Source organism: Mastomys coucha, unplaced genomic scaffold (genome assembly GCF_008632895.1).
Source record: "Mastomys coucha isolate ucsf_1 unplaced genomic scaffold, UCSF_Mcou_1 pScaffold5, whole genome shotgun sequence".
NCBI classification, from domain to species: Eukaryota; Metazoa; Chordata; class Mammalia; order Rodentia; family Muridae; genus Mastomys; species Mastomys coucha.
In genome coordinates, this window is record NW_022196911.1 from 7184079 (window position 1) to 7195842 (window position 11764).

General features: G+C 42.2%; 1 protein-coding gene across 1 annotated transcript; it reads left to right on the forward strand.

The window, feature by feature from the left end:
* Positions 1-30: 30 nt before the first annotated feature.
* Gtf2h5 (general transcription factor IIH subunit 5) lies at positions 31-5852 on the forward strand. The gene is made up of 3 exons (XM_031355119.1): positions 31-146; positions 1046-1118; positions 3411-5852. The coding sequence occupies exons 2-3, from the start codon at positions 1084-1086 to the stop codon at positions 3589-3591; spliced, it is 216 nt and encodes a 71-aa protein (XP_031210979.1). The 5' UTR covers positions 31-146; positions 1046-1083; the 3' UTR covers positions 3592-5852.
* Positions 5853-11764: the final 5912 nt, after the last annotated feature.

Consider the following 11764-nt stretch of genomic DNA (forward strand, 5'->3'; position numbering starts at 1 on the left):
TTAGGCCCCGCCCCCAGAGAGTCGCCCCACTTACCAGAGTGTCGCTGGCGCGATGACGTACAGCGCAGGCGCAGGGAGTCGGCGACGCCGGGACGGCTCTGGTGTGTTGGGGGCTGAAAGCTGCTGTCTCTGAGCGCCTTGAAAAAGTAGGTTGCGTGGGGCTCGGCGGCATCGGAAATAAGGCGAGGAGGAGGAAAGACACGGAGCCTTCGGTCCTGTGGGCGGGCGGAGTCCCGCACCCTTTCTAAGGCCTGTGTTGCGGGTCCGCGCGGCCATCACGCATTGCATCACGGTTTTCCTGTAGGGAAGGTAGCGGTCCATGCCTGGGTGTAGACACTGGTGGCTGTCACGCAGGCGATTTCCAGTGCAGATCCTTAGAGGATGTAGTATATCAATCAAAAGAACGCAAGATCTGGAGACCTAGATGTTTGTAAATTTAAATTACCTGCTTTGCCCAGGTAGTCGGTCTCATCAGTAAAATCAGGTGGTGGGTCACTGTAATTTTGAGGCTCTTTCGGAACTACCATTTTGTAGTTTCTGCCTCCCAGAATCTTACCAGTGTATCGTTCTCTTGGATATTAAAAAAAAAAAAAAAAGCATTTGAATAATGGATCTGTTTTACACTAGTGTTGGGCTCGTTGATTTTGAGTAATGGAGGTTTTTTGTTTTTTTGGTTTTTTTTGTTTGTTTGTTTTAGTTTGTGGTTCACTATGTAGTCCAGGATGATCCAAAATTAAAGAGACCTGCCAGCCCCTCCCTCCTGAGTGTTGGGATTAAAAAACAGAATCACCCTGACATGTTTGGAGTTTACTTTCTAAAAGATTAATTAAAGTAGAATTTGTAAATAAGACTTATGCTTTATTAATGTTGCAAATAGTTTGCTTTAGCATGGGTAAGAATGGGAATATCTGGATGCCTCAGTGTTAGCTTTTTAATACTGACATTTAGTGTTCTGTTTCATCTCAGATGTAAATCCCCAAAGTAGGTTTAAACATTTGGATTTTATGTCACTTCATCTCTTTTAAACTGTATTTATTTATTTTAGAATTCTTGAAGTCATCTGTACCATCTGCCTGGGAAAAGATGGTCAACGTCTTGAAAGGAGTGCTTATAGAATGGTTCGTAGTTTAACAATTAATAATTTTAAATTTACACACCGGGTCTTGTTATATATATTCACTATGCCTCAATATTTTGTGTGTGTGTACATACACACATATGCCTTTTCCAAAACTTTGTTTTGTTGATATAAATGAAATACAGGCTTCAACTTTGAATTTCCATAAGCTTTCCTTAAAAGTGGGATGGGGATTTGCTGCTAAGTTTCTTGCTGATATGACATTTTATTGTCTCTGTTAAGTGAATGTAATTAGCTTTATTTCCAGTGATTTTTTAATGGGAAGCTTGTGTGTTAGATTAGCCTATTCTCAAACCATCAGCTCTTGTCTAGATTAAGGTTTGGAAGAATTCAGGAATTTGGGCCAGGCCCTTGGGGTAGGCCTTTAGTCCCAGAAGGTGGAGCTCTTCAGTAATCAAGGTTATCTTGGTCTACATAGTGAGTTTCAGATCCTGCCCATCCCCCCAAGGCTGTATACTGAAACCTTGCCTCAAGAAATTAAAAGAATAAAGTAATATAGGAACTTGGCTAAATCTTTGCCACTACAGCATTCGTTTCTTGAAAGGAAATGAGAGGCAAATGGAACAGGCTTAACTTAGGAGATTCTCCAAAGGAGAAACCATTTTTAGAGTTGAGTTCCTCAAAGTAACCCAAAATATAGGTCTTTGCTGTCTGACTTTTAAAACTCGAGCTCTTTGTTCTGCTTTTGTTTTGTTGGCTGGAAGCCCTGTTCTCTGGACACTCCCCTTTATTGAAAATACTGTCTCCTTTCTGTTTGCCTATTTTGAGTCATTGCATGGGTAGTGGTGCTTTTACTGTGTTGGCAAAGCTGAGCAGGGAGCAGGGTCAAACCTAGGATACCTGTAACACTTGGAGCAGGACTGCCTAGCAGAAATACAGTTTAAGCCACATGCATAGTCTTAAATTTTCTAGTAATTGCATTAAAGAGTGAAATGAAACAGATAGGCTGTGAGTAATTTTATTTTCTGTGTTCTGAGGATATCAGAAGCATTGGATTGCCAAGACCTTGAGTTAGGAAGAAGTTGTGAGCCATCATGTGTGTGCTGGGAACTGAACCTGGGTCCTCTGTAAGAGCAACAAGTGTTCTTCACCTCTGAACCATCTCTCTTTTCCCGTATATTAAGTCTACAAAAAAAAAAAAAAAAAAAAAAAAAACAAACTTCAAAGTCTAGTATCTATTTTACTTTTACAGCATATCAAATGCTCTGTGTGATTAGTGAGCTCCCATAGGATAATGTAGATGTAGACTTCAGAAGATAAAGATTCCAACGAAGCCAGTTTTAAAAAAAATAACAAAAAACAAACAGTTGAAGTAGGAGGGACTCTAAATCAGGAAATAGTTCAAGAATGTAAAAGGTCTGAATTTAGAGACATTTTAATCCAGCACTATGGCTACTCTGGCTGGGATAGACAGGCCCTTAGCACACAACTTTAATCCCAAACAGTGAAGGTAAACACTCAGAGACTGGAATCATTGTAGGCCTAGATAAGATTGTATAGAGAGGCTAGAAGCTTCCAGGACTAGGCCTAGGTTAGGGACTGAGGCAGTAAGCCCTTGAGACAACAGTTACATGAGATAAATCGAAGTTACTTTAACAGACTGAACCAAGAAATGGGGAATGGGATGAATACTGAGTGGTATGCAGTTAATGGAATGGTGGATTACATGTCAAGTTAAAGTGCAATATTCCCGAATTGTCAAGGATTCACAGTGTCCTCATTACATCACTGAGACTGCAGATACTACCTATCACAATTATGCTCTCTTAGCTGAGGGTCAGACACTGGAACATTCACAATTTGACATGTGACAAAATGGTAACATTTTTTTCCTTCAGCTCCCTCTCCCTTACTCCAGCCCCCAAACAAAGACAAACACCTCTAAGACTCAGTCTTAGAGTCTTGAAAGATTGTATTTTTATGGCAAGGTGCGATTTGTGAAAGTGAGTCTGAGCAGCAGGAGCTCCAACTTGCTGTCTGTAAAGTAAAGCATCTGGAAGGAGCCCATTACACTGGCTTTGTCCACTCTGGGCTTCTAGACTTGCCTCATGAGCCCTTTTGTATCTCCCCATGCTCTTCGTCAGTGAGTCCAGGCATTCCTTTTCAAGTCAATCAAGGAAGCTATAGTTCAAGGCACTGTTCTGTGCAGAGCTTCAGATAGCCATGTTCTCTCCTCTTGTGAGTGATGAGCTCTTTAAAAGCCTTTCTCTTGAAGTTGATCTAATTCAACTTCTAATGTGAAGTCATAGCTAATCTGTGTTTGTTTCTACAGTGATCCTGCCATGAAGCAGTTCTTGCTGTACTTGGATGAGTCCAATGCCTTGGGGAAGAAGTTCATCATTCAAGACATTGATGACACGCATGTCTTTGTCATTGCGGAACTGGTTAATGTCCTCCAGGAGCGAGTAGGGGAACTGATGGACCAGAATGCCTTTTCTCTTACCCAGAAGTGAGAGCGCTAGTGTTGAGCACTTGGGAATCCCAACCACAGACACGAGAGAGGCCACGAGAGAGGCCCCGCTCAGTGTCTCATGGGGTTTAGACTTGTTATGAGCATTTGGTGGGAAAGGCTGCGGGGGTCATTCATTCAGATGAAAGCCCCCAACTGATTTGGTTAGACCATTAAAAAAAAAAATCTGTTTATAGAAGAACTAACAACTGGCTGCAATTTGGCTTTTACTATTTGTTAATAAAATGTAATCATAGTTGTGCTAGTAAGATGGCTCATTTGGTAAAGGCCCTTGACACTAAGCCTGACAGCCTGAATATAATCCCCAGGGGCCTACACACTGGAAGGGGAAAATTCCACAGGCTGTTGTCTGGCCTCTGTGTGTAACTCCCTCCCACACAAATAAGGAAATAAAATGAAATCATAAATGTTTTTCCTACCTTTTTGAAACACCAATTAAATACACCAGAAAAATAATGGCATTTGGTTAAATTATCCTTTTAACTTGGGTAATATTAATTTTGCTTATTCCTATTAATGAGTGTACATTTTTTGTACTGCAGGGATAGAAACCAGTGGGAAAGAGAAAGAAACACTGCTTTGCATCTTTAGTTTTTTCACACTATATTGGTGACATTCCTGTCAAGGCAGGTGTTCCTTGATAGTGCAAGGTATAGCAAAAGTAGGTGTGTGTGTGTGTAACAAATGGGAAGACACCCGCAATTATGCTTAATATTTGGAGAGTAGGGTTGGAAGTCTTGCATGTGTGTGAACTCTTATATGTATATAAACAAAATACGTAATATAAAGGTTCAAACAAAAATGCAGCAAGGTCAGCCTCCAAGGGGATAAATGTTCTATTTTTACCCATATGCTCTGAATGCAGTTAAGTCAAGTATTACTCTGTTTATGCTGTTTGGCCATCTGCCTAAGTATACTTTTCAAAATAATGGAATTAAAAGCATAAAACAAAATTCAGGGGTGGGCATGGTGATACACACCATTAATCTCAGCATTCAGAAGGCAGAGGCAGGCAACTCTTGAGGCCAGCCTTATGTCTATAGCAAGTTTCAGGCTAGTCAAGGATACGTAGTGAGACCTTGTCTCAAAAAACAAAAACAACCCTTGATTGTTTTTAATGTACTAGAGAAACCAAAGCAGAAAGATTCATGAGTTCAAGACCAGCCTGGTCCTCAGAGTGAGTTCCAGTTCCACAGCCCCAGACTACACATAGAAACCCTATCTCAAAACACAATTTACTTCCAAGGTGTTGAGAAATAAGGGTTACTTGTATCCTTAGTAGACTTTTTTTTTTTTTTTTTTTTTTTAAGATAGATAGGAATAGAGAGAAACTGCCTTTTAGGAAGCAGTAAATTAGGTTAGAATCGTGTGGAGCCACTGTTAATTGCCAAGAGAAACACTAAGAGGGGCTTGGCATCCATTACTAAACACCGTGTTTCTTGGTCCCCTGATGGGGATTTTCCAACAGAGAAGAGAACCTAGGAGATATTACGTACATTCTTATCAAACCTAGTTTCTTTCTGTGTTGATGGAAGGCAGCTAGTTCTTATCAGCTAACTTGCACTTGTGTTACAGGATCCGCAAGTTGCCATACTTCAGTGTGCATCACAGTTCTTGCTCATGTACTTTTTAATCATGCATTGTAATGTGAACTTTCCAGTAGATTGTTACTAATACAGCTGATACTAAGAATTAAGTAGAAGATAGATTTTTATAGACTCCTGTTGGAACAGTACTGGATTATTAAACAGAAGACTTAGGATCTTAGAAGTGGGTAAACAAGCCAGAAGCCCAAGAGTGTGGGTTGAAGGACGAGTCCCTGTTATTAAGTATTCAGAACATGCAGAAGCTCTTTCTCTGGACACTTGGGAAGATGGGCTCCACTGACAGCAGCGAGAGCCCCCTAGCTGCTCAGTTGACTGGGCCGACTGCAGCAAAGTGGAAGTTCTCCGGCGGCCTCTGTCTGGACTCTGACTGACATTTGTTTTGATATACTTTAGATATCCATGATGGGCTGCTGTCTTTACTTTTAACAAAATCCCAAATATGAGGAGACAGTAGTGACGTAAAGGGGTCCTTCCTTCCTCAAGATGGGGTCTCATTATCTAGCCCAGGTTGTCCCAGAACTCACCTATCTGCCTATCTCTGCCTTTCTAGTACTGAAATTCAAGGTGTACACTACCACACTGGGCCCTGCTTTGTTGTTTAAATACTGTATTAATAATAAAGTCACGAACTTTGAGCCCAGATTTCCTTGTGTGATTAGTGTGGTTATCCTAAAACTTTGGACTCCTGAGTATGCATTATAGTTGACATAAACATGTGCTGAAAAGTCAGTTTTAGTGAGTAATAATGGCATTACTGATTATAGTTAACAAAGATTCTGCCCTTAATTTCTGATACACTGTAGGTGATAGCCAAAATTATTTTTAAGAGTTGAGAATGTACCTCTGTGGTAGGGCCTCTGTCTAGTGTACATATGGTCTTGGGATAACAACACCACCAAAATTTAGTAGCTTATTATTACCATTAACAAGTATGGGTAGTTTGACATACTTTTGTTTTTTCTCTGAGAGGATATTAAATATTCATGCTCCACTTTGCAGATTATTAAGCCTATTTAACTTGAAGGACTAGGCCCTACTTAGTTCTCCACTTTTAGAAGTAACCATTAATCTGAATGCATAAGACCTATAGGATTAGGGAGACACATGTGTGTCTGGCTTTTCCAGAGAGAATCAGATGATGAGACTCTGGTGTAATACGGGGATTACTAGTAGTTTGGTGGACTGACAGTATGGTGGCATTTTTGGGTGTGGTGGGACTGCATTGGATGAAGCAGGTCACTAGAAACATGTCCTTGGATTTGTATCTGCCCTAGCCTCTTCTGAATCCCACTTCTCTCTGCTTCCTGTCCAATGAATGAGGAACACCCATATGCTCCTGCTACCAAGATCTGCACACGTGCAGGGGCCTGAGGGGCCATAGGGACTGTAGGCTGACTCGAACACCACTGATGGAGTACATGGTACTATTTTCTTTCTGTGCCTCAAGGAGCCAGAGAGAAAGACTTTAGCTCCCAAATATATCCTCCAGTTCCTCAGTATGTATTACAGAGCAAGTGGGGAAAGAGGAAATTCTGAAGTTTTATTTGGGAGTGGGACTGGGAGTTGGAAGTACTGAGGATTGAAGCCAGGATTTGGACATGCTGGGCAAATGGTCTGTGGCTATATCCTTTCTTCCCCGAGTTTTCAGTTAAAACTTCACATGCCTCTAATTCCAGTACTCAGGAGGCAAAGGTAAGTGGATCTCTGTGGAATTCACCTGGTCTACATAGTAAATTGCATGAAGCTACAGCTACATAAGTGAGAACCTGTCTTTAAGCAAAACAGCTCCGGGCAGTGGTGGCGCACGCCTTTAATTCCAGCACTTGGGAGGCAGAGGCAGGTGGATTTCTGAGTTCGAGGCCAGCCTGGTCTGCAGAGTGAGTTCCAGGACAGCAATACAGAGAAACCATGTCTCAATAAATAGATAGATAGATAGATAGATAGATAGATAGATAGATAGATAGATAGATAGATAGATAGATAGATAGATATAAAAATAAATAAAAAAGCAAAACAGCAACAAAACTTTTTTATTCAAAAAATGTCGTTTTGTTTATTTCTCCATTATTAACACTTTCATATAATACCCGTACATATTTATGGGGTGTGTTGTGATAATTCGATCCACATATGCCATGTGTTGGTCAAGTCTGTGCAGTGAGGTATGTAACGTGAACCATAGTCGCCCCACTGTCTGTGAACAGCAGAGCTTCCTCCTCTCACCCAGCCTTGCTCTTCCTTGGGCTCTGCCTATTCCCTATTCCAAATCTGCTGCAGAAGTCAGTCTGCCTTAGTGCAGACCTGTCTGTACTACTCCCGTTTGTCTCTGCCTCCTGAGCTGTCACACTGTACTTTTCTTAACTAGTCACTCCTTGTCTCTGTGCTTCTTGTCAAATGAAGATAAGGCCCACTTGCTTTTCCACAGTTTTTAACTGAAGATCTGTTTTTAATGGTTAGTACACAGAACACAGCGAAGTAGACTGGGGAAGGAAGCAAAAAGAGAACACTGTACAGCCCCAGCTCCTGGGGACACCTGCACTGACTGCCTCCTAACTTTCCTCCATCCCAGTGAGACCATGCCACTTGGACATGTGAACTTGCATGGTCTTTTATCCATAATGCTGAGCAGGAGCCAGTGGGGTAGGGGTGAGAGAGGCATGTATATCATGGTGAAGTCAAAGTTCTGCTGGAGTTGGTTCTCATCTTCTGCCGTATGGGTTCTAGGGATTGAACTCAGATCATTAGGGTTGTCAGCAACTGCCTTTACACACTGAGCCATCCTGAGGGTCGCAAGAGCTGACTGGAAGATTGTTCTCTGTCCTGAAAGCATATGCCGCCCCCCCCCCCGTCCCCAAATGGTTACAAAACAAAACAAACATAAGATTTCTATTTGAGACAAAAAGTTCCGATACTTGAGTATATTAGGGTTACATTGGGAGCTTTAAATACTAATACCTATCTTCAGCCCAGACCTAGCCATACTTGAATGTTCTGAGATAGGCTTAAAGCACCCACCTTGCCAGAGGGCCTCCCTGCTGGTTTTGCTGAGCTAGGATGTGTAGTAGATTGGAGCCGGTTTTGTATTTGCAGTAGGTTCATCTCTCACACATCTGTTCCCTTTTACTGCCAAGGAAATGCTGAGCATACCCAGCAAGGAGCCAACTTTTGTTAAAATCCACTAATTAGATAACTGCTTCCCTGAGCAGTTACAGGAACTTCTTTACTGACAGCCATTAGCTTGGTTTGGATCCTTTGACTGGATGACAGTAATTGCAGCACTCTTAATTGCTTAGGGTGTTGGTTTCCAAATATTGACTGCAAGATGTCTTAGTCATTTCTGTTTACTGGAATTAATTTTTTTTTGAGGTTTATGTGTATGAATGTGCACCACATGAGAGCTTGGGAGTTACAGATGGCTGTGAGCCACCATGTAGGCGCTGAGAATTAAACCCTGGCCCTTTGCAAAAAACAAATTCTCTTAACCACTGAGACTAGCCATCTCTTCAGCTTCTAATATATGCATAATTTCTTTATGGAACTGCTATGTCCTGTCAGTGTATGGCTTCTTGAAGTGGGGTCTTTCTGCATTCTACAACTGGCTGTGTAGCCTAAGTTGGCCTCTAACTCTAGATTCTTCTACTAATGCTCTTGAGTCCTGGGATTATAGTGTGGGCACCACCATAAAGGTTAGTTTAATATTTGTACGACTTGTCTATGTGGTTGTCATATTCTCTCTTTCCCAAATTCTCAGTGATCTCTGCATTTACTAGAGCCTTTAGATATATGATTTATGTTCTGTTAAAGTGGAAAGTTAGTTTCATTCTGAGAAAAATGGGGACTAACTAGAGAGAGAAGCAAAGTTAATACAGAGACATGAAGAATTCTGTGAATTCTTGATAACAAAAAGTCTTGATAACATTTTGAACTTCAACAAGACATGAAATGGAGAAGATATTCTCTGTTAGTCTTTTTTTTTTTTTTTAAGATTTATTTATTTGAGTACACCATTGCTCTTTTCAGACATGCCAGAAGAGGGTATCAGATCTCATCACAGATGGTTGTGAGCCACCATGTAGTTGCTGGGAATTGAACTCAGGACCTCTGGAAGAAGAGTTGGTGCTCTTAACCTCTGAGCCATCTCTCCAGCCCAGTCTCTGTTAGTCTTTTTTTGTTTTGTTTTTGTTTTTGTTTTTTTGAGACAGGGTTTCTCTGTATAGCCCTGGCTGTCCTGGAACTCATTCTGTAGACCAGGCTGGCCTCGAACTCAGAAATCTGCCTGCCTCTGCCTCCCAAGTGCTAGGATTAAAGGTGTGTGCCACCACTGCCCTCTGTTAGTCTTTTTTTTTTTTTAAAGATTTATTTTATTTATTTTATGTGTATGAGTACACTGTAGCTGTACAGATGGCCGTGATCCATCATGTATGTGGCTGCTGGGAATTGAACTCAGGACCTCTGCCGGCCTACTGACTCTGGCGTAATTCACTGTAACTGTCTTCAGATGCACGAGAAGAGGGCGTCAGATCTCATTACGGATGGTTGTGAGCCACCATGTGGTTGCTGGGATCCGAACTCAGGACCTTCAGAAGAGCAGTCAGTGCTCTTACCCGCTGAGCCATCTCGCCAGCCCGCCTCTGTTAGTCTTAATGAGTACATTAAACCACGTTTTATTTGTAACCTATAATTAGTAGTCAGTGCATAGTTTGGAAAGAAAACATGAACAGAAGGACCTCTTTAGCCAAGGCTGGCCCATAAGTCCTCCTGCCTCTGCCTGCGAGTGCTGGGATAACAGACCTCCTTCAGACCTGAAAAGAGCAGTTCTACCATGATCTTGAGAACGCTATACTTCTGGGAAGCAGTGTCCTGTGGAAGAGCTCCCAAATGCATAAGATGTCACCATCAGGTTATCTTTATCATCCTGTTAACAGTAGAAAGAACCTGAGCCACCAGGAGTTCTTGCCACTTTGCCCTCCAAACTCCTTGACCTCAAAGTGATGAATGAATGTTCTTCCTCTTTCCTTCTGTACCTTCCTGTCTTTCTAGGAAGCGAAGAGACTGGTTGCAACAGTTGGGGGCATCTTCCCTGGAAAGTAAAGAATTGGCAGCTGGCAGACTATTCTAGGATGGCCTTCGCAAGCTCATAATTCAGGAGAAACAGTAGGCTCTGTAAGTAGTTTTTTTCACTAGTAACCAAGTGTTTGAGGAGCTCCAAATTTCTTTTATGCTACTGCTGAAGGGATCAGAAAATCCTATAGCCATGAAGGATCTCCAGACCAGTAGCGGTGGCTTCAAGGCAGAAGGCCATCCTAAACTTAACTTCACCTTGCTGGGTCCAGCAGATGAATTTTATGCACACTAATGCTGGGCAGGGACTGCTGTGCGGGGTCCACTGTGGGCCAGCGGAAAGATGAAGTCAGCATGCCTTTCCGAGACAGTGGTGAAGTGAAGGAGAAAGCGTTTGCTCTACCAAAGCTCAAAGCAAAGACTTTGGTGACAAGAAGGCAGTGCTGAAAGACATCTATAGCTGTAGCTAAAAGACCATGCTGACTCCTGGGGAAACCCAGGTATCCTTGGAAACCCTTGTTTGGCCACTATGCCATCATCAGGTGTCCAGTGCCCATCAAATCTGCCTTGAAGAGGAAAAGATACCATTTCGTGTGGATGGCAAGGCCAACAAGCACTGTACCAGGCGGGCTGTGAAGAAGCTCTGTGACAGTGGCCAGATGTTCCCAGATAGGTCCTGCTAGAAGGAGGCACATATCCAATACTTCCTGTTTATGACACTGGATGCTGCCAACAAAATTGGAATAATCTACATTTAATTCAGCTGACCACTGAGGAGGGAAGAGGAGAATGAGGTAAAGAAGGAAGGGAGGAAGCTAGCTGACTTGCAGAGCCTCAAGAATGACCATCAAGCGATCAGATGAAGGTGCCTCAATGTTCTGTGTCTGCTAACCTTTGTACCCACTCAATTCTGGGGGAAACCTGAGGACCAAAGACAAATGACAGCTGTATGTCACCTAATCCAAAAGGGCAAATACAGCCTCAAAGTTGAGCAATCACTTCACAAGAAATAAGGTCGAAGATGGGGCTGGAGAGAGGAATCAGCAGTTAAGAGCACTAGTTATTCTTGCTGAGACACTGGGTTCAGTTCCCAGCACACACATGGTGGCTCCTAACCATTCATAACTCCAATTCCTGAACAGCCAGTGCTGCCTTCTGACCTCTGCAGGCATCAGACATGCATATGATACAATATATACATGCAGCCAAAACACATACATCTAATTTTTTTAAAAAATAGGGTCAAAGATTAGTGAAAACAAATCCATCTGCCCCACCTTGCAGATGGGAAGAGCAAACCTGCTCTTTACCGTATCCTTGTGTGGTTTAGAGAAAGGCGGCAAGGAACCTTCGGTAACTAAAAAGGCTGACGCCTGTGTCAAATGTGTTCTTATAAATTCCAACTCTGTTCATCTTTATCTTTACTTATCCTGAAATTCATTTCTTCACTGAAGGTAAGAACCCCAGTTCTCCTGAGGGAAGCCCCTA

Bases quoted from the DNA above. Each gene is read 5' to 3' on its own strand.
- Gtf2h5 (XM_031355119.1), top strand. From the start codon at position 1,084: ATGGTCAACGTCTTGAAAGGAGTGCTTATAGAATG. The intron at 1,119-3,410 runs GTTCGTAGTTTA...TTGTTTCTACAG, and splicing joins AAAGGAGTGCTTATAGAATG to TGATCCTGCCATGAAGCAGT.